General features: G+C 51.0%; 1 protein-coding gene across 1 annotated transcript; it reads left to right on the forward strand.

Annotated features, from left to right (window-relative positions):
• Positions 1-1,935: 1,935 nt before the first annotated feature.
• On the forward strand, positions 1,936-27,257 carry LOC119261298 (ADP-ribosyl cyclase/cyclic ADP-ribose hydrolase 1-like). The gene is made up of 10 exons (XM_037530544.1): positions 1,936-2,199; positions 4,618-4,689; positions 12,769-12,901; positions 15,115-15,250; positions 18,373-18,458; positions 21,544-21,623; positions 23,038-23,127; positions 23,477-23,572; positions 25,271-25,394; positions 27,186-27,257. Exons 1-10 carry the CDS (start codon positions 2,027-2,029, stop codon positions 27,255-27,257), a joined length of 1,062 nt encoding a protein of 353 aa, XP_037386441.1. The 5' UTR covers positions 1,936-2,026.
• Positions 27,258-27,720: the final 463 nt, after the last annotated feature.

Here is a 27,720-nt window from a genome sequence, read left to right on the forward strand (position 1 = left end):
AAAATACAAAAGTAATAGTGGCTGCTCACTTGGAAAATTTAACCAATACAGAAAGATTCAGAAGGCAATAAATGTCCTTATCTCTATGCAAAGTAGTAGACTCTTCTCTGTATGTTCATAGACATTTTCATATTTCAGCTCTTGGGGCTCTGTTTGAAGGAGGAACAATCAAGGGCAGACTAGATTCTACCTTTTGTTGATAAAAAAGGAACAGCTGGTTATTATACCCACAAAATGGATTTATTTGGGAAGAGCAGAAGTATCTGGGAAATGCAGGCCATGGTGGAACATTGGCCAATCCAGAGAGGCAAAGGAAAGAAGCTTTTCTAGAGGAGAGGATGGAACTTGGGGGCTGTTCTAGGTGAAAGTCCCTGGGAGGAGAGCGAGAGTCCAGGGGGTGGCAGCTTGTCCCTGGACGGGCTTCGGAGCTTCTGGTTGGTGGGATAGTGACTGGGCAGGATGAGTCTTTCTTTGTCCTTCCATTTGGAAGGCTGGGGATGTGCTCCTGCTGTTGGATGTGCAGTGAAGCGTCTCTACAAGGTGGCTGTGCTAACGTGACAGAGCTCACGCTTCAGGCCTCCCCGCTCTGACTTTAGCTGCGGTTCCTTGAGTCTGTCACTGGCTCTGCTCGCAGTGAAGAGACGGCAGTGATTTTCAGCGCCATCAGTCTCGTGTCTGGGGGGCACGGGTCGGGGTGTGATGGGGGTTCGTTCTGGTCTCTGTGCTTGTGTTTGAAAAACTGAAAATGACAAAAAACAAACGAGCCAAACAAACAAACAAAACCACAAAGACAAAATGAACCTGTCTCCAGCTTCCCTTCATCTCCTACAACTTATTCCACCGCAGGGGCCAGAGTCATCCTTTAAGTTGTGATGCCAGATGAGTCCCGCGGGGACCTTGAAAGGGTGAATAGTAACAGCCACAGCCCCAAGCCCTCCCTCCCCCTGCAGGTCCTGGGGTGACCTGCCCTGTGTCTGCCTCTGCATCTCTCTCCCCTTCTGCCTCCCTCCACCTGCCTCCCTGCTCTGGTGGCTCCTGCTGTCTCTGGGACTAGGAGAAAGTGGGTACTAGTCCCTCTGCAAAACTTTGGCCCAGGAAGTCCTGTGGCCTGAGCTGTCATTCTCCTGAGGTGTCTGTTGACATGTCACGTGTCCTTGGGCTCAGGCTCCTTGAGGGAGAAGAGGGGGGGCTGTCTGGGCAAAGCCTCCTGACTGCTTATTGATCCCCTGCTGTTGTGCTTCCTGCAAGCAGGGCATTGTTCCCAGCACATCCAGTGGGACATAAAATCCCACCCCACCCACAGCATCAGGGAGCAGGTGGGATAGCTGAAGCTTCCCGGGGCTTCTCCTGCTCCGCCAGGTGTGGAGCTGAGTACTCTGTGTAGAGGAATTCAGTTTGTCCTTGTGGTGACCTGATGTAAGAAGTGCTGCTGTTACCTGATTCACACCTAAGCCCAGAGGCCAAGTAACTAGCTCCAGTCACCCAGGCAGTGGGAGGTCCAGCTGGTTTTGCACCCTGTTCTGGGGTCTGAGGCCACTTGAGGGAAGGGGAAGGTTAGGGGGAGTCTTTCTGGGGTGCTGAGAGGCACTGGCCCCTGACAGGGGCTGTAGCCCTTTCCTGGGCAGGTAGAGCCTTTGCTAGGGCAGAGGTGCAGAGGCCGCCCTTGCAGTCCAGCCCAGGCTGTGGGGGCAGCACAAGGGCCCTGGGGTCCCGGGCAGGGGGCGTGTGGGGGCTGATATCTGGGGTGAAGGTGTTTCCTTCTCCCTGGGGGGCATCGGGGTCCCTCTGCTTGGGAGTTGGAGGCAGCGGGTGTTGTCAGCTCTGTTAAGTCCCTGACACCTGTGCTGGTCCAGCAGCCTGGGGCTGGGAGGGTGGGGGCAGGGGATGGAAAACGAAAGCTAGAAAAGGCCGGCAAGTAAGAGAGCGGAAGTGCGGTTTACTCTGAACACCAGGCCGTCTTTCTTGAGTCCTCTCAGCCCTCCTGCTGCCTCTCCTTCAGCTTCAGCTTCCATGCAGGCCGGGCTCCATGGCAGAGGACGCTGAGAAAGGCCCCTGCGTGCATGTCTGCATCCTGCTGATCATCGGGGTGTGCACAATAATCTGGTGCTCATTGTGGAAGGAGAGCGCTTGTGACAAATTTTCCAAGCGCATCCAGGAGGAATGTTCCAACTACTCCCCGCCTGCAAATGCCCAGCTGAGGTAGGTGGCACCACTTGGCAGCGCTGGGCTGGCTCGTGGGCAGGAGATGTGAATTGCCCGAAGCCAAGTATTTTGTGTCCGGGGTCCGGGGAGAAGCCGGGCCGGGCCGGGCGGGCAGAGCGGGGTCCAGGCTGAGGACCCCGCGCGCCCCGGGAAGCCCCTGCGCCGGCCCCGCGCGCAGCAGCCGCCCCCGCGGGACCCGCCGGGCCGGGAGCAGCCCCCGCGGGTCCCCCGCACCCCCGGGCTCCGACCCCGCTGCGGGCGCGTCTCGGGGCGGGGCCGCGGGGCTCACGTCTCAGGGGGGTGAGCAAGCGCCCCCCGGTGCCTGCCGGGCCCGCCTGGAAGCGCAGGGAGGGCGCAGGGGACCCGGGGCGGGGCGCGGGGGTGCGGTGTGGGGGGGCCAGGGGCGCTGGATCGCGGAGGGGGGGGTTTTCCTCAGGAACACAAACCAGCAACCCCACGGTTGGGCGCCCCGAAATCTGTAACCGGGAAACAGGGACACTTGAGACATCAGCCCCAGAACCTGGACAGACCCTGGGAAGGAGCAGCACCATGTGGCTCCAGGAAACCTCCAGAGGGTTCCTCATGACCCCCTCAGCGAGCTGCTCATCTGCCCCCAGAGACCCTCCCGCTGGGCTGGTTTCCCTTCCCAGGGCTTGTCTCCCCCCAGAACCCCTTTTCGAGGTGGTGCTGGCAGGGAACAAGCAGGGAGTGGAAGCTCCTGGGGGGTTTCTCTGTTGCAACAGACCCCAGAGGTCTTACCTGCCCCTTGTGGGCCTCCAGAGTGTCCAGTCCTCACAGGTGTTTACTTGCAGGTAACTGAGGACTCCGTGGAGGGAGGAAGCAGGGTGGGGTGTTCCTCCTGTCATCTTCAGAGTCTCCATTACATCCCGTGTCACCCAATGTAACAGTGAAGTAAAGGGAGTGGGGGGAGCAAAGCGTGTGCGGGAGAGAAATGCCTCTAGTTCAAAATGCTCAAGAGGCTGCGAAGACCAGTTCTCCAGGACTCATTTCTAGAAACTGCCATCACCAGCCCCTCCCCTCCTCTGGGCCTCCTCAGCCTGGAGCCACAGCTTGAGCTCCCCAGGGATTCCTCCCTCTCAGGAGAGAGCCCCCAGCTGTGGATGGAGCCACATGCACCAGACCCCGTGTCAAGGAGCGGCCCCTCCACTCTCACCTGAGGTCAGCAGCTCACAGTGTGTGTTGTCCGTTCATCCTGGGCAGCTCGCACGGGCTGTGAGGGGAGCACCCACGGGGCGCGCGGGCGCCTCAGGAACCACAGGGTGCTGTGATGGTGTCATGATGCCTGTTCAGATGAAACAGTAATGAAATGTTTAATTACAGTACCCACCATGTCCGAGATTCTTGTGCAGAAGGGGGTGCTGTTAATAATTAAGCTGAGTCAACGGCTTCCAGGGGATCAGGTTCACTTTATCTGTGGGTAGTTTGCTGGACCTTAAACCTTGGCTCTGTCAAAGTGTGAGTTTTGGCAAGTTATTCTCTCCACGGTATTCTCAGCTGTAAAAGAGAAGTGTTGGTGACAGCCCCACTCCAAGGGGAATTGCAAGGATTACGGGGAACAATCCTGAGATATGTAGTTTGGAAAATGTCCGTTTTCTTGGAGTGCTGTGTCCCAGACATCTTTCAACAGACAGAGATTTTTTTATTGTCCTTTCACAACTTCTCTTGTTCTCTCTCTAAAAATGTCTGGCAAGATTACTCCTGGACCAGCTCTTCACGTGCACAGAGTAAACACGGACTGTGCCTATGCGGGGCTGGGCTGAGGGTCTCAGAGGAGGAAATCGCCACCTGCTGGGGCAGGACCAGGAGGACTTCATGACAGAAGGGCCCTTTGAGGATTTCCCTTTAGGATAGATCGTCAGCACCAGGGTGTTCTGAAGAGTGTGTTATCCTGGAATGAAGCCCAGGGGATGGAGACGACCCTGCTGCTGAGGGAAGATCAGCCCCTGGATGGCCCAAAACCTATCTGGGCATAGAACCTTCTAGAAAGAGGGAGCTCTGATCGCACATCAGATGGCTGAGGGAGAGAGGACAGAGGTCAGAAGCATTTTGGGGTCTTGGGGGCATCCTGTTGGTCCCCAACTCTATTAATTCCTGACATCCGTGTTGGTCCAGAAGCCGAGGGCTGGGAGGTGGGGGCAGAGAGGGGAAGTGACCCTAGAAAAGGCGGGGGAGCAGCGCAGAAGTGCAGTGTAGTCGCCCCCGGGCTGTCCCACAGGCAACTCTCCTGTCCGCTCCTCCCTCCGCAGCCTCTCCTGCAGCTTGGCCGCACCTCCCCCCCACCCCCCCCCGCGGGGTCCCCAAGGCCAGCACTGTGAAGCGTGTCTGCGCGGGAGTCTCTGCAGGGGTGATCGTCGTCGTGGCGGCGGCCGTGTTACTCTGGTACTATTGTTTCAGGCGGCGGAGTTTCTATGATGAGGTCCGGCGGCGATGCTCCCTCTACTCCCCTCCCCCGGATGCTCCCCTGAGGTAGGTGGCACCGCTGGGCACCACTGCGCTCGCGCGCAGGCGCGGTGTGGACTGAGTAAAACGAAGTATTTTGTGTCCGGGGTCCGGGGAGAGGCCGGGCCGGGCCGGGCGGGCAGAGCGGGGTCCGGGCTGAGGACCCCGCCCCCCGGGAAGCCCCCGCGCCGGCCCCGCGCGCAGCCGCCGCCCCCGCGGGACCCACCTCGGGGCCGGCCGGGAGCAGCCCCCGCGGGTCCCCCGCACCCCCGGGCTCCGACCCCGCTGCGGGCGCGTCTCAGGGAGGGGCCGCGGGGCTCGCGTCTCAGGGGGGTGAGCAAGCGCCCCCCGGTGCCACCCGGGCCCGCCTGAAAGCGCAGGGAGGGCGCAGGGGACCCGGGGCGGGGCGCGGGGGTGCGGTGGGGGGGGCCAGGGGCGCTGGATCACGGAGGGGGTTTCCTCAGGAACACAAACCAGCCACCCCACGGTGGGCGCCCCGAAATCTGTGACCAGGAAACAGGGACACTGGAGACATCAGCCCCAGAACCTGGACGGACTCTGGGAAGGAGCAGCACCATGTGGCTCCAGGAAACCTCTAGAGGGTTCCTCATGACCCCCTCAGAGAGCTGCTCATCTGCCCCAGAGACCCTCCCGCTGGGCTGGTTTCCCTTCCCAGGGCTTGTCTCCCCCCAGAACTCCTTTTTGAGGTGGTGCTGGCAGGGCACAAGCAGGGAGTGAAAGCTCCTGGGGGGTTTCTCTGTTGCAACAGACCCCAGAGGTCTTACCTGCCCCTTGTGGGCCTCCAGAGTGTCCAGTCCTCACAGGTGTTTACTTGCAGGTAACTGAGGACTCCGTGGAGGGAGGACTATTCCTTCCTCCCTCTGTCATCTTCAGAGTATCTGTTAAAGCAAATGTCACCCAATGTAACAGTGAAGTAAAGGGAGTGGGGGGAGCAAAGCGTGTGCGGGAGAGAAATGCCTCTAGTTCAAAATGCTCAAGAGGCTGCGAAGACCAGTTCTCCAGGAGTCATTTCTAGAAACTGCCATCACCAGCCCCTCCCCTCCTCTGGGCCTCCTCAGCCTGGAGCCCCAGCTTGAGCTCCCCAGGGATTCCCTCCCTCTCAGGAGAGAGCCCCCCGCTGTGGATGGAGCCACAGGCACCCAGACCCCGTGTCAAGGAGTGGCCCCTCCACTCTCACCTGAGGTCAGCAGCTCACAGTGTGTGTTGTCCGTTCATCCTGGGCAGCTCGCACGGGCTGTGAGGGGAGCACCCACGGGGCGCGTGGGCGCCTCAGGAACCGCGGGGCGCTGTGATGGTGTCAGGATGCCTGTTCGGAGGAAACAGTAATGAACACAGGGAACACCTGTGTCCCTGCCACGCGGTCAGCGGATGCGCAGCTGCATGTGTAGTGTTAGCAGCTGAGCCTCTGTTGTGGGCTCTGAGATGGGTCAGCACCCAATGTGCCCGCCATGTCGGAGATCCTTGCGCACAAGGGGGTGCTCTGAATATTATGGGGAGTCCAAGACCTCCAGGAATCAGGTTCACTTTCTCTGTGGCTGGTGTGCTGACCTTGAATCTTGGCTCTGTCAAAGTGTCACTTTCGGCAAGTTACTTTCCCCACAGGATTCTCAACTGTAAAACACAAGTGTTGGTGACAGCCCCACTCTAGGGGACATTGTAAGGATGAAGGGGAATAATCCTGAGATATGTAGTAAGTATGGGAAATGTCCATTTTTTTGGTAACGCTGTGTCCCAGACATCGTTCAACAGGATACACATATTTTCATTGTCTTTTCACAACTTCGTTTGTTCTCTCTCTTCAAAATGTGTAGCAAGATTTCTCATGGATCAGCTCTTCATTTGCACTTCCGCAGGCCTCTCATTTTAATGATGGGTATTTTATTCACTCTTCTCAGTAAAACCTGTGTTTCCAAACAGCAAACCCATACAAATACTGAATAACATTGACTGTGCCTGTGCGGGGCTGGACTGAGGGTCAGAGGAGGAAATCGCCACCTGCTGGGGCAGGACCAGGAGGACTTCATGACAGAAGGGCCCTTTGAGGATTTCCCTTTAGGATAGATCGTCAGCACCAGGGTGTTCTGAAGAGTGTGTTATCCTGGAATGAAGCCCAGGGGATGGAGACGACCCTGCTGCTGAGGGAAGATCAGCCCATGGATGGCCCAAAACCTATCTGGGCATAGAACCTTCTAGAAAGAGGGAGCTCTGGGAGCACATCAGATGGCTGAGGGAGAGAGGACAGAGTTCAGAAGCATCATGGGGCCTTGGGGACCATCCCGCTGGTGAGAGGGTCTGAGCCTCAAGTCCTCCCACCCACATCCGGAACTTTGTCAGCACACAGAGCATGAGGGTGACTGTGACTGCACAGGGCAGAGGTCTGGCATGTTTTCTCTTTGGGGGGACAGAACGACCCCATCAATGTCTGTATTCTGGGTTAGCCCTTGATCTTCATTAGTGCATCGCTCGGCGGCCTCAGCTGGGTCCTGCATTTTCCTACCATGGTGACGACGCTTCCTTCAATTCCACCACTATTCTGGGGTCATAAGACAGAGCCCGGTGGCCAGAGAGGCTCCAAAGCCCCTGGTCCAGCGTGGAAGGCGAAGGGATAGTTGGCCAGGGCTCAGGACGGGGGACCTGGGTGCTGCTGTGGTTGAATATCGCAAGTCAGACCCCAAGGCTGGGTTGTCAGGGGAGGGAAGGATGGAGTGGGGATCTGTGCAGAGAGGCCCAGCATGGGGATCCTGGTGCTATCAGGACAGAATGGGAGAATGGAAATCTGGGACAGAATCTTCTAGAAAGAGGGAGCTCTAGGAGCACATCAGATGGCTGAAGGAGAGAGGGCAGAGGTCAGAGGGTTGGGGAAAAGGAGGATGCTGCTTCTTTCTGGGTTAGTGCTTTGTCTCACAGTTTGTTCTTGGAGAGGTCAGAGCTTTCCCTGCTGAGTCCTGCCCACACCTCTTGTTCTGGGCTCATTGCTCACAATTCCCAGAGGTGCTGCTGCTTACCTGGAAAAAGCTTTTGTTCTTTATCAAATGACCATGATAGCTGCTCTGCTTCCTCATTTCCCCTTTGGAGGGAAGACCCTTGGAAAGAGCTTCCAAAGGGGCAACAGGCTGGGGGAGGGGGTGCTCAGTGTGCGGGTGGTCCACAGTGTAGTAGGAATTTGAAAGTTGATTCTTTTTGCACATTTTCAGCCCCCTGTGAGGAGAGGACACAGTGGTGTCTTACAATTTTTATTGTACACACCCATCGCCTCCTGTGTCAAGCTTATTACTAAATGTTTAATTCTTTTTGATGCAATAGTATGGGATTGATTTTAAAATTTCTCTTCTAGTGCATTCCAATTGGTTTTATTGGAATAAAACCAATTCTTGTATATGGATTTTGTGACCTGCCAGTTTCCTGTATTGATTTCTTGTTCACCATGACTAGAAGCCAAATTCTTTCTGTCATATTAGGAATTTCTGCTCTGTCTAACAGTATCTGATTTCCTTGCTTTTGCTCACCTGGTTCATCCACACTGACTTCCTTGTTAGTTATGAACATATCACATGTAACATGGGTAGATCCTTTGTGATGCTGTTCCCTCTGCTTAGAATGCTGTTCCCTAGCAGGTCTGTGTGACCAACTCTCTATTTCCTTCAATTTGTTGCTCGAAGGTCATCTACTCTCCACCCTGTTTAATGCTGCGATCTCTCTCCTTCTCTCCCATTTCAATCTTTTCCTTCTTCCCATAGATCTTGTACAATTCTAGGGTTCTCTGTAACCACTAATTCATTATGTCTGTAGTCAATCTTGTTGTGGTAGAATGTAGAGTCACACAAGAGAGAGAAGCTAATTTCGCTCACTGCTATATCTTACATACTCCACAATGTGTCTAGCCTATATTAGATGTTCAATAGATATTTGCTGGATTAATAAATTCATGGCTCTGAGAGTCTGGAACAGTCTTCTAAGACCCTCCTTGGCAACCCACATGGAACCTCGCAGCTGCGCATCTCTCCAGGAGGTGGCAGTCCTGCCTTCAGTGCAGGCCCAGCAGCTCCATTTGAATAAAGGCTCAAAGAACCTGCGTGTTTTCTGTGAGCCAAGACAATCTGTCCACAGGACTTGACAGCAAGAAAATTCATGGAAAAAGGACGAGTGACCCCTCAATATCTAAGTACTTTTAGGGGTGTGGACATAGAGTGTGAGAGCTTTCCTGGGGGGTCAGGCCAGAGGGACAGTATATTAGGAGGATGATGGTGCTGCACGATGGGGACCTGATGTGTGTGTTATTTGCAGGACGAGTGTGGATTAGAGAGTGGAGACAGCACAGAGTTATGAAGCCTGAAGTAGCCTGACAAGTATAAAATGGATTTAACCACCAAAATATGGCTAGTTTTCCCTCTTTGTGTAAGACTTTTACCTTCCTTCCCTCCCCCCTCTAGCCCAGTCACTTACCCATCACTGGGAACAGGGGTGTCCTCTTTAGGGGTAGCGCCCGCAAGGCACCGGGCGGATCTCCGTGGATTTAGGGACATGGATAAAGGAGGGTCCTGGAGCCCTCAATGACTTTTCAGGCTTTAATGCTCTTTCTTTGCCCATTGTTGGGGGCAAGGATGAAGGCTGGCAAGGCAGGAAGGCTGGGGGTTTGGGGGTCCAAGAGGCCGGCAGGGCTTCCAGCCCCCAGTGAATTTTTATTCTCTCTGTGGACTCTCTCTGGCTTCTCTGTGGTCTCTTCCTCTTGTAGCTGCTCCGCTGTAGCCGCCCCTCCTTAGACGTTCTCCTATCTCTGAAGGACACCGCACTTAAATCCTCAGCTCCATGCCCAGGTGTGCACACTTACGCCGGCCCACATATGCTCCAGGTGTCCACCATCAGGCACATGTGCCCATGCGCACGCTCCCAAGCGCCTCCTGCATCCAAGGCCGCAGGTGACAGCCACAGAGGCCAGCGGTTGAAAGCCGGACTCATTCACTCACCTTACATCTGGTCTTCACCTTTCTGGGGCAGAGACAGCCCCTCTGCAGGGCTCAGGACCTCATGCTGGTAGGGACTGTCTCCCTCTGGGGAGTGTGCCATGATTCTACACCTCCTGCAGGGGGCACCATTGTTCAGCAGTGAGCAGTGTGAGGCTGCTCTGCTGCTCACATAGTTGGCTTTGGGCAAGTTGCTCTCTGAGCTTCTATAGCTCCAAATCAGGGATATGGCAGGTTGCCCCTCCCCGAACCCCCAAAAGCTAGTGTGAGATTAAACAGGACAAGTGAAGCCCTTGGTATAGTCCCTTCCTCTTCCATCACTTCTCACCATGGGCACTGCTGCCACCCTGGCCCAGACCACACTGGCACTTATCGGGATTACTGGTCTACCTCCTCTGTCTTTTCCCTCCTTTGGACTGGGCTCAGCAGAACAATCAGAAAAGGCAAAATCTCTGGACACCTGGAGACAACCTACCTGGCAGGTCAGAGGGGGAGAGAAGAGGTGAGAAATGAACAGGAGGGAATGACTCACTGGAGAATAGGTGAGTCTGTGGGGAGGCGCAGAGTGGTAGAAAGAGAAAGGACGTGCCCCTGATCTTGAACCCTAATATCTGCGCTCAGTCTGGACTCATTGTCACTGAGACAAAGGGGAAGCTCTAGAGGACTAAGACTCCGGCTTTCCATGAAACATTCCTATTAATATAATAGGTCAAGTCTTCCCCAAACTGCTCCTAGACCTTCTGCCTCTCAGTTTCTCGGAATTGGCAAGTTCTTTTCTGTTTCAGGGCCTTTGCACAGCCTCCCCTGCTGTGTGGTGCCCCCTTCTCATCACCGTCTCAGCGTAGACCTCTCTGGGAGACCCTTCCTGACCCTCTCCCTAAGGTGGTCATTGATCCAGTCTTCTCCTCTTGTTCCCCTCCATCCATTTCCTGCTTGTTTATTACCACAATCTGTACTTATTTTGTTCCCGTATTTGTTCATTTGTTTACTATCTGGTTATACAGAGAGTGAGCTCCACAAGGACAGAGGCCTTATAGGGTCAGGAGAGAAATGTTCCTCACATCAAAGTGTTGTGTAGATTAGAGAAGATGATATATATTAAGTAACAGGTTCTAGTCAATGCTTCCTAAATGTGATTTTCTGGGTAATTATGCTCCAGAAATATGTTTGACAACAAGTGCTGGCGAGGATATGGAGAACAGGAACTCTCCTTCACTGCTGGTGGGAATGTAAACTAGTCCAGCCCTTGTGGAAAGCAGTATGGTGCGGCAGCCTCTCCCGCTGAGCGCCACTAGACATGATATACGAGGGTGGCTTTTGCTCTGACACTAAGAGCAAAATAAGACCCCCTTCCCCTGTGCGCTGGACTGGACAGTCAATGAAGGGTAAGATTGGGGGCAGACTGTATGTCTGCGACTCCTCCTAAGACAGGTGCAGTCCCCGAGGGGATTTATCATGATAAACTTTGGCGTTTACATTAAAGCAAGGCTTATTCTAAGCATTATACTCACAGTAAAAATCCTCCTTTTCGTGGCACAGAAAAATGGCTGAGGTTAATCAGTGCCATTAGCAACCAGCAAACACTGCCTGGATTTACTGAAACACATACCTTTAATTTTTAATTTTCAGTTCCATTGTTTTGTGTTTCACTGCCCGCTGCATACCATAAACTGGTTTGGTTGCTTTTAAGAAATGATTAAGTATGTAACCAAGAATGATAGTTGCTATGCTTTTACAGTAGCAGTTAATAACAACAAAAATCAATAATAAATAGTAATAGTAATGTAATATCATTGTTTTGGAATATAGATGAAATATGATTAAAATAGAAATTATGTAGTTTTATACTAGAAAGACCCTCCTTAAAGAGATTACAAAATGTACTTGATTTATAATTGTACTTGACTGGAATTTTGGTAGATATAATCTGAAATATGGTGTGTATTGTTTTGCTATGTTTCACTGCACATAATGATTTGATGTCTGATTAACCACAAACTGTGAAAAATAATCTTATGTACTGTCCAAGAAAAATGTATAAAAAGAGAAGGTTGATTTCAGCAAAATACACTCAGATTTTCACTCATCCTCGAGTGTGTCTGTGTGTCATTTCTTTTCTCTCGCCCGAATCCTTCGACCACCTTGTGCTGCTCTCGCTCATGCCCTGAGATTGTCTCGATCACCCGCCGCTGCTCTGGTCCGCGGCAGTATGGAGAGGTCTCAAAGATTAATTGTGGACCTGCTGTACAACCCAGTTATTCCACACCTCAGCATCTACCAAGAAAATTCAAAAGCACTAATTAAAAAAAAAATTGCTTTCCCATTTTACTGAAGTACTATTTACTATAGTTAAATTATAAAAAAAACTTAAGTGCCCCAAACAGATGAGTGGATCAAGAGGATGTGTTACATACACACAGTGGAATATTACTCAATGATCAAAAAGCATAAACTCATGTGATTTGCGGCAACATGGGTAGAGCTAGAAGGGGTAATGCTAAATGAAACAAGTCACAAGGAGAAAGATAAATATTGGGTGGTGTCACTAATATGTGGAATAGAGAGAAACTAAACTAAATGTTAGATAAAGAAAAGCTTTAGGGCCTCCCCGGTGGCGCAGTGGTTGAGCGCTGGGTTGCGAAGCTGCCCGCGGCCTCTGTGGTGCCGGTTCGATCCCCAGCTGCTCCCCGGCCACCGGAGGAGGGTCCCATGTGGCGCGCAGACCTCTCCTGCCGCCCGCTGCTCCCCTCAGCAGTGTACTTCGGTCCTTCTGCCTGCGCTGCTCCCCGCTCTGGCTCTGGTAAATTCTCTCACCCTCCCGTGCTTCTGACTGTACCCAGTGCTTGTATAAATAAATAAATAAATAAATCTTTAAAAAAAAAAAAAAAGAAAAGCTTAAAAACTAAGCTTGAAAGCTGACTCTACAACTGAAGCAGCCAGATAGGGAGAGGCAGGGAGATGAGATTAAACAGGAGGGGAGCACAATGGACTCTGGGTGATTTGGTGGTGGGTACACTATGGTGGGGGTATCCAAAGATGACCTCATTTTAAAATAAACTTAAAAAACAAAAATAAGTTTGAAATCTAATTACTCTTGTTTTATTGTCTGTGTTTCATCTCACAGATTAGATAAAGACTGCAACAAGATAGCAGAGGCATTCACGAATGCAGTTGCTTCTAAGGACCCTTGCTACATTACAGCAGAAGACTATCTACCACTGATGGAGCTGGTGAATCAAGAAATACCTACAGACAAGGTAATCAGGGTCATTGATTTCAAAACCGAGGATAAAAGCCAGAAGTACAAGGTCACAGGACACATTTTGACTATGATGAGGAAAAAGGAAACATCTGGACATAAGAATATAGGCACCTTTACATTGGCTGGAATGCAGGTTTGTGGGGCTCTTGGACCAAGGGATCATTAGGATTGAGGACATCTGGAGCAAAGTGAGAGAAATAGGGACATGGAGAGAAGAAAGGAGACTAAAAAAGCCAGAAATTGGACAAAACAAAGTGACCATGGATCCAACTCAACCCCATGAAAATAAAATCAAATTAACACAACTTTCTGGAATTACAGCACCTCCCCTGACCTCTGAGGGTGATGGTGATGACAACCACAATGTCTGTTTGCATGTGTGGAGGCCTGTGTTACTTCACTAAGGACTCTTCACCCTTATCCTGTTAGATCTTCACACTCACCCTGTGGAGCATGTAGGTCAGAGGCCAACATTCCCTTTTCACCCCAGAGAAAACTGAAGTGAGTTTAGGTGACTAGTGAGGGCCTTGAAAATGACCAGTTGAAATGTTAAAGGCCTGAAACCTGGCACCAGAGTGCTCTAGGCTGTCATGCACTGACCATACTGGGAAAGAGCACATCTCCCCTAAAGTCATGTTCATCAGGTTTGGGGTCTCTGGAGCGCTCACTTCCAGACCTAGAAGCCAAGGCTTCCTCTTCTCAAGTCAAAGGCACATAACCGCAGTATGAATCTGCTGGGGGGATGTGAATTATAATGAGGTGAGGGTACCACTGAATGTACAGCCAAAGGGGGAAGTAACTCACCTCTTGGCAAAGTTTGAGAGACAGGTGATGCAGAATGGATGGTCCCTGGTCCAGAGAACCCCTGGCATCCCCCTCCTATGGGGAGATGAAGGCCATGCTCAAAGCAAGAGTATTTGTGTCTCTGAGCAGTGCCTGGGGGAGACTTAGGCCTGTGTATGTGGAGTCCACAGCATCTCACCCTGCCTCAGATTTCATGCCTATATTTATGCCATTTCTGAGGCATTTTATCAGAACCCACTGGTAATTTTTGACTGAGCAGGGACCTCTCTGCACAGCTAGGGCTTTATCTACCCTGGATTTTTGCATCTGTTTATCAATGTCTTCATGAAAAGTGGTTCCTTTAATGGATACCTGTAGTTGCTCTACCTCAACTTTCCATCAGTCAGGCCTCCACAGTGTCAGCACATATCATGTCTATTACATCAGACTGATCATCACTACGTTAGTCCATATGACAATTCAGCACTTTAAGGGGGAAATTCAGTGAGCCCCAAATCTTCAGCCCCGTCCACCGTTAGAAGCTGGAGCTATTGCAGAGTCCCTGGGCCCAAGACAGCAGGTGGGAGTGAGGGGGGTTGAATGACCAGGCTGTGATTTCTTTGCATTGTCCCTTTGATTCCGGCCTCCCAGGGGTTCTGTACATTGATCATTGTTGCCCATTTCCATTTGGGGAAGGTGAGGTTAGCGATACTCTGGTGTCCAAGGCCAGGCAGACGGTGAGTGGTGACGCTTCTTAAGGCCGTGGGACTCCCGGCCTGGGCTTCCCAGCCCACCCTCCCCTGCCTGCTCTTCAGAACCCACAGGTCCCTGGAGGAGACGACTACTCTGAAATTAGACTTCCCGGGTGTTTGCAAGGGACCTTGAAGAAAACTCGCTGCATTTGTTCATTTCTTGTGTGTGTGAAGAGGGCAGACTGGGGAAAGAAACAGAGAGGCTGGACCTCTAAGCATCAAGGAGCTCATCTCCCAGAAATAGCCGGTAGACAAAAGGGCTTGCAGATCCTTCAGGAACTCTGAATCTCCTGATGCCTCCTCCAGATGGTTCCCATCTCAGATTTGCTACAAGATTTTCTGAGTATGAGCAGAATAATGAGTTCATTTCACAAATGACCCAGAACACACATGTGTGTGCCATATAGGATTTACTCTGAAAACGTCCATTCTTTTCTTTCATTTAAAAAACGTGTATTTTTAGCAGGGGAGGGAGGAGCACAAGGGACTATGGTGAGGGTGCACGGGTGACTTAGTGGTGGGAGTTTTACGGGGTCTACACCTGAGAGGAGAAAGCAGACATGTACAAAAAGAACAATGATGTAAAATATATATAAATAAAATAAAACAATAATGTATATTTTAAAAATTTACTACTTGGATCTCAATGGGCAGTTTGTTTATTCTTTCTTAGGTCCTTTTATGGAGCAAAACACAAGAACTGAAGGAACAGTACATGAAGGCCGGAGGGAAGCTGCTCACCCAGGAGCACATGCTCGTGAGCCATATTGCTGATAACCTCATGTGGTGTGGAAACAAAGGCTCTTCTGGTGAGGCACTAACTGGGCAGATTGCAGGGTGAAGAAGCCCTGACTCAGGCAGGGGCACCAAAACATGTGCTGGAAGGTGTCCCAGGGACCCTGCCAATACCACTTACCCTTTACGGACACCTCAGGCTGGTGGAGCGTTGCCTGCTTTGGCCCTTGAATTTTTTTTTTAAGATTCATTTGTTTATCATACAAGAACTGGGGTACAGGCCAGAAGTGTGGGGGCTGAGAAGATTCACCAGAGACAGAGTGGGGAACAGAACAGGGAGACTGACCAAAATACACTGCTGAGGGGAGCAGCGGGCGAGTCAGGAGAGGTCTGCTGGGCCACGTGGGAAGTTCCCTGACTGGGGATCAAACTGGCGCTGAAGCAGCTGCTGACAGCTGCACCGGTTGCGTCTTAACCCCTTGAACCACCAGGGATGGCCCTCGAATGTTTTCTAGAAAAATTGACTTCGGGCTTTGGGGTGCCCCTGCTCCTTGAGCCTCTGCTCTGGGAGGACAGACATAGCCGGCTTCTGAATTGCTGGGGTTTTGTTTTCTGTAAGGACAGCGTTTAGGGCGAAAGAATTCTACAGCAGGGTGAGGACCAGGGCGGGACCCAGATGAAGTCCTCCTTCCACAGGGCAGCTAGAGATATGGGGTAGGGGTGGAGGGGAGCTGGAGGGGGCCCCTGTGGGTCTGTCACCTTGCAGGGCAGCAGTGCTGGGAGAGGCGCAGGAAGGAGGAAAGACAACTCAGAGTCCCAGGAGAGAGAGAGACACGAAGAGCGGCTCACACCTCTGGAGGTGCAGCCCATGCCCCCCAAACCACCTCACATTTATTGGGTATGAATTTCAGGGAAGGTGGGCAGGTCCATGGAGGAATGGGGTGGTGGGGAGGTGGATTGGGGATGCAGAAATGTCTGGCATGACTGGGGAGGAGCAGTGACTAGGGCTCCATTTGAGCTGCTGATCAAACCTCCCTCTCTCTAGACCCTGTGACCCTTGACTTCCCGTCCAGGTGGTCGAGCTGGTTGTGCTCACCTGGCCATAATGTCCGCTGCTGTGTTCAGCAGATGCTGGATTTCCAGTATGTTCCTCATCCCAAGGCTTTTGTCCTGGTGAGGGGCCCCCGGCCTGACTCCACATTGTAGCTTGACCAGCAGGAACTCTGGGACCAAGACCACATCCCGAGAACAAGGGGGCTGGGAAACCTTAGGTCTCTGCCATTTTTCAGAAGTCGCTGTATCTTGCCCAGAAAGACCCAGAGCTTCTTAATATGAGAAGGTGTTTTCTCCTCAAGAAACCTTACTGAGGGCCACACCAGCCTCCCCTAGTATGCTGCGGGCCTCCCCAACCCAAGTTTCTCTGGTTTATTTGAGGATACTGATACCGGAATGGTAGGTTTTCAGGCCTAGTCTCCCAGCCAGGAATGGATCCCAGGCTGCAGGGGCAGCGCTGAGTCCCGGCCACTAGACCACCATGGGCTGGTGTCTCACGAAGCCGCAGCAGGAACTTCACAGACGCTCAGGCCAGCAAACGAGAAGAGGCAGGTTTGTTTAGAGAAAGAGAAAGGTTATTGAGGAGAAAAGGAACAGAAATGAAGTGGGACTCCCAGCCCATGAAACCAGGCCAGGGAGGGGCAAGGAAGCCACAGTGGAGGCCTGTCTCAGGGAATATGCACCTTCTTTCCCTGATGATTCCAAAGCTCCACCAGGGTCTTTGTGAGTGGTTAGTTCTGGGTGGTCTCCTCACTGCCTCAATGTCTCTGTGCCCAGAGCTAAGTCTCTGTGTCCCAGACCTTCTCTTTCCTCTTTATTGTCCTCAATTTGGAATGTCCTGTTGACCTTAGTCCTGGGGTGTTTGATTTGTCCCCTTTGGAATTTGTTTGGAATTTGTCCTTATCCTTGGAGCCTTCCTTAGCTCTCCTGAAGTCCCTGCACTGTCCTGAGGCTGCCTCATGATCCCTGACTTGCTCTAGGATTCAGTACTATATCATGTCATCACTGAAGGTGAGAACTTCTGTTCATCCTTCTAATCTTAGGACTAACACAATTAAAAGTGTACAGTCAAATGCAGTGGAAAAATGGAAATGTAAATATATTATTATTATATATTATACCATTATTTAGCAGTAAAGGAAGGAAATTCTGTCCTCCGTAACAGGGTGTGTCAGCTTGGAGGGCATCATGCTAATGAAACAAGACAGACAGAGAAAGATAAACACTGCATGACATCACATGTGAAGTCTGACAAAATAAAAAGGTTAAATTAGTAGAAACAGAGTCAAAACGCAGCAGGGGCTGGAAGGTGGAGGGGCTAGGGAAGGGGTGGTGAAAGGGAACCAACTCTGCGTTACAGGATAAAGAAGGTCTGAGCGTCTGTGTGCAGCGAGGTGATGACACTTGATAACACTGTGTTATGTGATTGAAATTGGCAAAGGGAGAAGGTCTTAGATGTTCTCATGAAAACAGAAACATTCATTTTAGGTGATGCATGTGCTAGTCAACTTGATGGGGGATCTTCTCACAATATATACAGATATCAAGTCATCAGGTTTTACAATCTAAATAGATTATGACTTTATTTGTCCTTTATACATCCATAAAGGGAAATGTTTGTCATTCATGCAAATATCCTTAGGCTAGGAAACACAGAAACTGTTCATGTTCTCTGTTGCTGCTCCCCTAAGGTGGCGCTCGTCTTGATGGGGAGGGGTGTAGACAGTTTACTCAAGGGGTCTGGAACCTAAGGGTGTGGGGAGAGGGAGGAGAGCTGTCAACAAGAGAGTGTTGGCAGGAGTCAGAGCAGCAGGCCCCAGAGGCTCCCAGGGGCCTAGTTTCACCCCTAATTCTTCCTGGAAGTGGGATGAGCCTGGGGCTGCTCTGTCAGGTGAGCTTTTGCTGGCATTTCCCACCATGACGACTCAGACCTGGTCACTGTGCTCCCCTTGGTGCGTGGAGGGCAAGATAAGGATCTGGAAGGGATTCGGGGGCACTATTGAATTGGGTGGAGATGTGTCCATTCTCCTCCTCCTCCTTGGCAGTGGGAAAATGTCTCCACCAGCTGGAAGACCTGGGGGAGAATGGAGCTTAATTATACTCTTTTCCATTTCATTTACTTTCTGTAAACTGTGTCTTTTAGAAGTGAAGTATGGCCTTTTTCGAGAAGAGAATGGAATCTGCCCTTTATATCCTACACGTGTATTCTGGGAAGTGGCGGCCAAATGGGTAAGCACCAGCAGTGAAATTCCAGAATTCTGGAGACCCAAGAACTTAAAGGTCAATGGTTGGTTTTCTTTCTTTTTGGATCACAGGGCCTTTAAGAAAAACTGTTTAGGATTCAATCTTTCCTAAGAAAGACATTCCTAAGCCTGTGCCAGAAGATTTTCACATATAGCTTTGGGGTTTCATGGAAGGTCCAGGCCCCAGTTGAAGAGAATCCCTGGGCCCATCCATCCATTCTTTGACTTTGGCTGCCAGGACACTCAGGCTGTTTATTTGTCTGATCCAGGTGTTGGGCAATTGTGGATTCTGAACAATCTTTTTTCTTTTCTATTTCTTTCCCTGAACAATCTTAAGAGTCCACATTACAGACCATGTACATTCCAGGCTCAGTCCTTGGCCATTTCCATGGATTAAAACCGTTCATTCTCTCCTGGCCCCCGGCACCCTTGCCTGCCATGTACCTGGTTTCTGCACTACATGGGAAAGCTCAATACGAGCTTGAGAAAGCCACTGAGGGCTCCAGGACTCTCCTTTGCCCGTCTGGTCTGCATAGGATCATAGAAAACCTGCTCTGCGCCCTTCCTGCTGCTGCACAGGGGAGCACAGGGCTCGCTGGTCCCACAAGGGCGGCTGCTCACCCGGGTACCAACAACAAACAGTCTGGAGGCACCAGGTACAGGGCCTTGGGGCTCCTCTCAGAAACCTCAGGGACTGGCCCAAGCCCCAGCGTGACAGAGCCCTTCGGCTACTTCCCCCTCGGAGGGCGGCTGCTGGAGCTGCTTTTCCTCTTTCTTCTGCGGCTGGAACCATCTTCTCTTCTCCAGCTTCCCCAGGGGCTGGCATCGCCTCTCCTTGTTCTTCGGGGGCCCTGGTCGGAGTCTCCTTTTTCCGGGGGTTCCTTTAGCTCCCTCCAACCCTGGCTTATCTCCTCTTTCACCCACAAGTCTGACTGTACCATTTAGCACCAGTCAGCCCACAGCTCGCACCTGCTCGGTCCATTACAGAGGGCAGAGACTGAGCTCTGAGGAGCAGCTGCCCCAACTGATTTGGGGCAGCAGGCTGAAAGGACATGTGTCCACTAAGGCAGCTGGTTCCAATAACATTACCACCACATGCCTGATGTGTGGAGACCAGGTTATTTTGACACCAGGATTTTGAGTAAAGGAAAAATCTTTATGGAGTATCAACTGGTAAGGAGACAGGAGATCGGCGCAAATCTGACCCCCCAATTCAGAAAGGGGATGAAATTATAGAGGCTTTGGAGACGGGTTGAGAGCAAAGGAGCAGTTTTATTGGCTGAAAAGCACGTTAGAGGCAAAGAAATGTGGACTTGACTGAAGTTCCCTTACAACGGGCTACTTCCAAGGCAGTTCCTGCATGAACGGACTTTCCTTCAGACACTGGAATATGCATTTCTGTGGGGGGCCCCTGGCCTCTGGGCAGCCCCTCCTCTGCATCTGCACGTGTGTTCTCCGGCTGGCCTGGCGCTCAGCTCCATGTCATCCCATAAGCCTCTAGGCTCTGCTGTGTCTAAAAAGTAAACCTCAGGGAGAGGCAGGTTTCTATAGACACACACAGACAGAATGTTCTAGGGCCTGAAATCTATCTAGTGACTTAACCTCAGTGACACTCCATGGAGAGATCCCCCAGGACTGCACCTTTATCTTGGCCAGATCTCAGGGATGTGTGTCCATGACCTTCTTTCATCAGACTCCATCCTTCCGTCTCTGACATAGAGACAGTGTGGCTTGGTGGTTGCACCCCGTCTTCCTCCTCGCTTCTAAGAGACATGACCTTGGGGAAAATTGCCCCAGTACTTACTTTGTGGGGGCTCTTGCTATTTCTATATTGTGGGGTGCCTGCTCAGCTCCCTGACAGCACTCCTCTGAGTTACCCCTGTGACTGGTGACCCCCCCGCCGCTGGCCTCTGCGCCTCAACCCGGAGGGAAGAGACACGCTGGGGTTTCATAATCCGTTTCAATTTCTCTCTACGGTGATTTTCCACTTGCAGAATAAAGGCGAAGCCCGTGACTAAACATTCAGGAACCTGAATTCCATGAACTGACTTATCCACTTCACCTCAGCATCCACTGAGGGGTCCCCCAAATCGCCCCTATTCTCTCAAGCCCCCTGACCTTTCTGTTGGCAGCTGCCTCCGTGACTCGGCGACATCCTGTTCATCCTTCGGGTCTTGGTGTTTGTTGCCCTCCATGGCCTCTTCCTGCCCTTCCTCATCTCCCTCACAGGGAACTGCCCTTCTGGCTCCTGGTTCCTTCCTTTTCCTCCCTCTGCTCCTGTGACAGAGTTTCCTGGGCGCCCCCTCTGCCATGTGCTGCCCCCTCCTTCCCCCCCCCCACTGTCAAGGCCAGGGGGTCCGGACTCTCAGGTGCTCCCTGCGCTGGTGGTTAAGCTCCTCACCACAGTACGATGTTGTTAGGTCACATGGAGGGTGTGGGATGCTGTGGTCACTCAGGGAAGGGAGCTGAGCTGTCCCGGGGTCCTGGTGAGCCTCCTGGGGAAGCATGTCATTGCCTTGGTTTTGTTCCTTTTGAATCCCCCAGGCCTAGCACAGCCGCCAGCTAAATGTTCGCTGCACGGTGAACTACAACTCCTGGCTTCATAATGGTCACCATGCATTTCTCTTTGGGCCTGTCCAGGGCTCAGTGTCACCTTCTCTCCTACCTCCCTCCTCTTGGCTCCCCCAATTGCCCACCGCTGAGCTCCCACTAATGAAATGCGCAGTGTCTACACTGCAGGTCCCAGGAAGTGTTCTCTTCCTTCCCCAGTGAGTTCCCCTCAGTCTCTACACTTCCGGCTTCTGGACCCTAATTTAGCTCCCACGGGAACAATGACATTGACCTTCATTGTTCAGACACACATTGGAGCCACTCCTTCCAGAATCCCCATGTGACGCGAAATTCCTCCAGTGTCTGGGCTCGACACTCACAGACCTGACTTCACTGAGCTAGACCCACGCGGGATATTTCATCTTTCACCACCTGAGCTGAGAGCTGTTTTGGTGGAAGTGCTGGGGATGGTGCTGACGTTTGCATGCGGAGGGATGGTGAGGTTCTGTTTCATTTTTCAGTTCGCAGAAAACAACCGTGGACAGGTTCATGTGTTACTCAATGGGTCCAGCAGTGAGTCTGTTGCCTACAATGAAACCAGGTACATGATTTCTGTTTCTGTGGTCACATAACCGCCTATTGGATAATTCGTCTCTAAGAGGATATGATTTTGTGTTTAAAATGGGAATGTAAAGTTTGGATATAAAGGGTAAAACTTGTGTCTTCTATGGAGACCTTTGCCTTCCTTGTTGGTACTTTTGTTCAGTTGCTTATTTGCATCAGCCCTGAAGTGGTCCTTGCTGCGTGTCTCCTCCTCCTCCTGACCTTTGTGATTTACTTAAATGTCTCTCATGATCTTCCATCTTGTCCATTACCCATCTTTGTTCGCATGGTTACCCCATGACACCTGCACCGTCTCTAAATTCTCTGTCCTGTAGATCTGATCTCACTCCTCTCTGCTCCATGCACAGCGTGTGACTCTCACCCAGTTGTGAAATGACAGCACATCAGGTGCGTTGGCGCATCAGGCGCATTGGCGGCTGCTCGGCCTCTATTGCTGAGGCCAGGTGTTGTCACAGTGTGCTGTGAGGGGTCCAGGTCGGACTCCAGAGGTCATCGTGGTCGCCATGTGACCCCAGTAGGGCGCCTGACCTCTGCAGCCCCTGGACTAGGAGCCGGGGTGTGATGGTGATTTGAAGATCATCTAAGGTGATGCACGAACAATGCCCAGCATTTTTGGCCACAATAGAGGAGAAGTAAGAGGAATATCAGCACTTATTATCGTTGAATTCACTCCTGGAATCTGCCCCATCAGAGTCTCTGTCTCCCACTGCCCCTGTTCTTACAGCTGCTCCCACCCCAGGGACCTTTTCAGTCTGTGTTCTCCATCTTCCCTGCCCTCTAGTGCCCCAAATTTATTTTCTTTCTCTCCTGTGACATCTAACTCCACAAAGAAGCATTGGCATTCATCTATTTTTCTGACCCCTATTTTGTGGACCTTGGGGTGAAAACATTAACATTCCAAGACTTTACATCTGGTATTAGGGGTCCAGTATTTGTACAAGGAATGACAATTGTCAGACTCATGGGGAAGAGTTTGGGACTGGGGTTAGAGCAGGACATCAGCGTTTTTCAAAGCAGTGCTTCTCGAGCTCTGCCTGTGCACCCGGGGGGCTCTGAAGCAGCAGGTTCTGACTCAGCTGCTGTCACAGCCTATTGTTGCTGCACTTCTCAGTGGCTTCCAGGGAAAGCTCATGTGGCCTAAGGCCCCCTTTTGGAATAAGAAAATGCAAAGAATCACTATCGATGTGCAGAATTAGCTCTTGTTGTAAGAACTTTATTCAGAGGGTCAAGCTGAATGAGTACACTGGGTGTTTCTAATGCAAATTCTGGGTCAGGTTCAGAGAGTAGGTTCTAACCAGTGGCCTCCTGCCTGCTGGCTTTGATAGGCACTAGGATGCCTGGTGCTGTTTGGGGTTTGGGGCTGACGATGGTTTTTGTCTCTTTTATCTTAGTGTTTTTCGATGTGCGGAAGTCCCTAATTTGTCTTTAAAGGTTACCGAACTACATGCCTGGGTGATCTGTGACTGCGGAGTAAATGTCAGGTACCTGTTGCTCCTTTGTACTCCTGTATTCTCAGGGTGATTTCAGGAACTGAGCCATGAAAGAATCCCTAGTCACAAGAATGTCCTGAGAACAGACTGGGGCAGGGATGGATGGGGAATCACTCTACCCTCAACCCAACCCAACCACTCTCTCTTCCTTTTATCTCCATAAGAGACACCCACCTAGTTCCCATGTTCCCCTCCGCTACAGCTGCGAGCTCTTAGAAGCTTCCTCTCCTCCACTCTTTGCCCAGAGCCTGGCCCAGGGCCTGCCTGGAAGAAGAAACTAAGAGATTCAAGAAATGTCCAGGAGATCTTGTCATTTTAACACTTGCCTCTTTCTTTCCAGGGACTCGTGCTCAGGCGCCTCCATAAAACAACTGGAATTGGATTTAAGACGATATGTAAGACCTGACATTGTATTTACTTGTGAGGATATGGACAGGTAATTGATTTTTTTTCTCGAGGCAGGAATGGCATCTTGGTATTTGTAGGCATTTTCTGTCTGTCTGTGCTGAGTCAGGAGGGCTGCATGAGTCCCTCTTGGCCCTGTTGGTGATCGGAGATGACCTATCCTGATCTCCTTCTCTTCCCAGCACCCTCCACACCCAACTAAGTACCCCATGAGGGTTCTAACCACCCCATGGCCACCCATGTCCACCTCCTCATCCTTCCCCATCTGCCCCATTGCCCCCTGTTAGGGGCAGGGTGAGGGGAACCCAGAACCCCCAAACCTGCCCACTCTAAATAGGCTCTGCCATCTGCCCTATCAAGACAAAACATGCAGAAGACCTGTCATGGAAAGGAAATTTGAAACAATTAGTGGCAACAAGGAGGAGGGAGAGAATAGAGTTTCCAAAGCCACCCCTGCAGTTACCCGACCCTCAAGCGTAAAAGCCCAGCCAGACAGGGTTGCCCCTAGCGGGACGCTGAGGCCTGAGAGCCGGCCCCCAGCCTACGGCTCTCCTGGTGGGGCCTATAGGAAGGGGCAGAAGGGGCTGGCAGGTCTGGAAGGAAAACAGCAAAATCCAAAGCCAAGTCAAGATAAAGGCTGCCGTTGTCAGCCTCCCCACGGGTCTGTCCTGCACGTCTTTGGCGCTTCAAGTGTCTCCTTCCCTGTCCCCCAAGTCCCTGGTCCGGTCCAAGGCTGAGACCTAAGGGCGGCTTCTTGGCCTGTGTCTCTGCTCCACGTGCCTCCTCCAGGTCTCCCTCCTGATGGCTCCTCCCTCTCCCAGGCTCTCCAGTGCTCCTCCTTGCTGGGCTCCGCCCTTCTCTGGGGGAGCAGGGAACTGGGCCCTCCCTGTTCTGTGGATGCTTTACCCCTCTTTCCCTGAATATATTCTTGTGGGGGATCCCGGCCACCACACTGGTGAGGACGGGGGATCCACGCTTCAAGCCTCTGTGCCATTGGCCTTGGAATGGGCTAGAGACAGACCCGAGTGTTCAGAAGCCCGTGGGTGCTGGTCTCTGTTCTAAGGCTCCTTCTCTGCCTTCAGCTCAATCAGCCTGGACTCTCCTGTGATGAACCCCCTTGCTCCCCCTCTACCCCCTCCTCCACTTGCCAGCCCCTCCCTCTGGGCCCTGGTGCTTTGTTTTCTTGTTTTTATGGAAATGAGAGTCACTCACCAGCTAGATCCCCCTGGGGCTGCTCTGTGCAGAGGAGGTGAGGTCCTCCTGCTCCTGCCTTCTCCAGAGTCTGGAAACACTGCAGCTTCTCAGGCTTTGGCTCCACATTCCCTCAAGAAGCTCCTGGGGAGAAGAGAGCAGGTCATCAACAGATAACTTGGGCTCCCTTGTCTCAGGGTGCTGCTTTTGCTGTCCTTGCTCATCAGTTGATGTTCAAGCTGGGAGCTGTGACGTGTGAGAGCCAGGAGGTCATTTTTATCTCCTGCACTCTCATCAAACACCCCTTCGCAGTATTAATTCTCACTTTACAACTGAAATGGAAAAAAAAAAAATTGGGCCATGCTTTAAGTCAGTCACTCTTGACTTGATCTATCTCTGTGTTTTCAGGAGAGGGGGTGGCTGTTGCATGGCCCATGGGTTCTTTCGTTACTAATAAAGGGGACCCTTTCATTGACAAATGGAACCAGACCCTTTATTGAACTGCCTCTTGATCTCCATTTTTGTTTTGTTGTCACAGGGAGACATTTCTTCAACGTGTGAAAAATTATGGGAGTTCACAGTCCAAATCTGTATTATGGAACATGATCGGTGTTATTAGAGGCATGATCCGTTCAATTGCTGAACTCTATTTTCTTTTTTATGTTTTTTATTTATTTATCTTTTTTTTTTCTTTTTTTTAAATTTTTTTAAAGATTTATTTATTTATTTATACAAGCACTGGGTACAGTCAGTAGCTCAGACAGGTGAGAGAATTCACCAGAGTCAGAGTGGGGAACAGAACAGGTAGACTGATGAAATACACTGCTGAGGGGAGCAGCGGGCGTGGCAGGAGAGGTCTGCAGTGCCATGTGGGACCGTCGCTGGTGGCCTGGGATGGATCGCAGCCCAGTGCTCAACCACTGTGCCAGCAGTGGAGGCCCTGTCGTTGTGCTCTTGCTGTCCGTCGACATGCCTGACTTGAGAGACACACTGGTCGGGAGCTGAGAATTTGAGGGGAGCCCCTGTCATGTCAACAACGGAGAAGACCTTTCTCTTCAGTCTTAACATAGTTTTTGTTTTGATGTCCTAATATTCAAGAAAAAAATCATTGGATAATAGTATAATGCAAATGTTATGCTGAGTTATTTCATTTTAACTCTCCTATGAAGGGTTTACGTTGGGTATCTGTGGGCAGCCTCCTTTATAAAAATGAGCACATTTTTCAGTATGGTGCATATTGGTACTGTCAAGTCAAGGAAGACAAACACCCAAGCTTTCCAGAAAGTGTCACATTCCACATGAACAGCCTTGTGTCAGGGTCCATTTTGAACCCTTTAGGATCTATTGATAGTCAAACTATAAATGCCACGATCATGGTCATGTGGGAAAAGTATCCTGTCGTGTATGAGCTTCCCAGTGCTTGGTGCGCTGCACAGTGAGGTTGATGTTATTATCTTCCATTTGTTAGGTGAGAAAATGGAAGTTCAGAGAGATTCTATCATTTGTCTATTGTCATCTATTTAGTTCAAGGAAGAAGATAATTTTGAACTCGGGTCTGTGGGACTCCAAAGCACATGTGCTCTCTGTTTTGAGGACTAAACCACAACACTTAACGTGCCTTATGTTTTCCACCAGGAAGTGCCTGTAAGGTTAAATACAATAAAATCTGGAATGTGATTTTTCTGAATGACTTGAAAACGTACCTTTCCCCTCCTCGTCCTCATGGCTCATGTTTTGCTTGGCAGTGCGCATGCGTGCCTGACACTGCAGTTTTATGTTTCTCCCTTTATCTTAATCAGTCTTGTTTGGGCAATATCGGTGTTTTCTACTCATTCAAAGGACCAATATTTAGCTTTTTAAATTGGTTTTTAAACTCTGTATTAGTTGAGGTATAGAAATTCATTCTAGTTCCTTGGGGTTTCTTTATTCAACTTGCTGCAATGGAAGCTTAAACCATGGGTTTTTTGTCAGTTTTTTTCTTTTCTAACATATACATTTGCTTCAATAAAGTTTTCTCTGAGTGCTCCAATGCTTAAGTTTTGATACGTCTTTTCATTACCATTCAGTTAAAAATATTTTCTAAGTTCATTATTTAGAAACGTGTTGCTTAATTTTCAAAATTGGAGATTTTCTTGGTTTTTAAAAGCAGATGCGTTGAATGAAGATTTGACAAATGAATTGGTACTCCCTTGGATAGCGCTTGCATTAGTAAGAATTGCATACCTTTTGGAGTCAGGCACTTCTGCCTTCCTATTTTGGGGTCACTCCATGACCGGGAGAGGGTTACCTGCTGCCCCTGAGCTCAAGCTTCCCTGCCCCCCAAGTGAGAACGATAATAATCCCGTGGCAGTGTGGTGGGGACGACAAAGATGGCAGCAGTGAACGGTCTAGCACAGTCAGTCCAGTTCGGCTCCTTTTCGCCTGGCCCTGACTGGCCGTCCCTCTCCCTGCAGGAGCCTTTCCTCTCCCCCACTGTGCTCTTCTCTCCAGAGCACTGCTGTGACTTTCATCTTGTCTGGACGTGAGGTCGGGTGCTTTGGGCCAGGTCCAATTAAGATTCACACTTCCCCAGTTTACCCCACCTTTGGGATGATTCTTTTTTTTTTTTTAAGACTTATTTATTTATGCATACAAGAACTGGGGTACAAGCCAAAGGTGTGGGGGTGAGAGGATTCACCAGAGACAGAGCGGGGAGCAGAACAGGCGGAAGTTCTGAAAACAATGCTGAGGGGACAGGCGAGGGCTGCCACGCCATGGGGGTCAGCTTTTCTTGAGGACAAAATAGAGAGGCTCACTAGGAAGGATTCCACAAGCTCACACCCTGCATGTGAGAACCACTCTCACCTGCTTCCTCTCACCCTCCATGAAACCGAAGTGCAGCTTGGCCAGCAGAGATGGTCTCCTCCAGCGAACTGCAGCAGCCCAAAGTCTTCAGCATTCCTCCATGAAGCAGCCCCTCCAGATCTCTCTAGCATGAAACCCACTTCC

Source organism: Talpa occidentalis, unplaced genomic scaffold, assembly GCF_014898055.3.
Source record: "Talpa occidentalis isolate TD23 unplaced genomic scaffold, MPIMG_talOcc4v2.1 talOcc4.6, whole genome shotgun sequence".
Classification (NCBI taxonomy): Eukaryota; Metazoa; Chordata; class Mammalia; order Eulipotyphla; family Talpidae; genus Talpa; species Talpa occidentalis.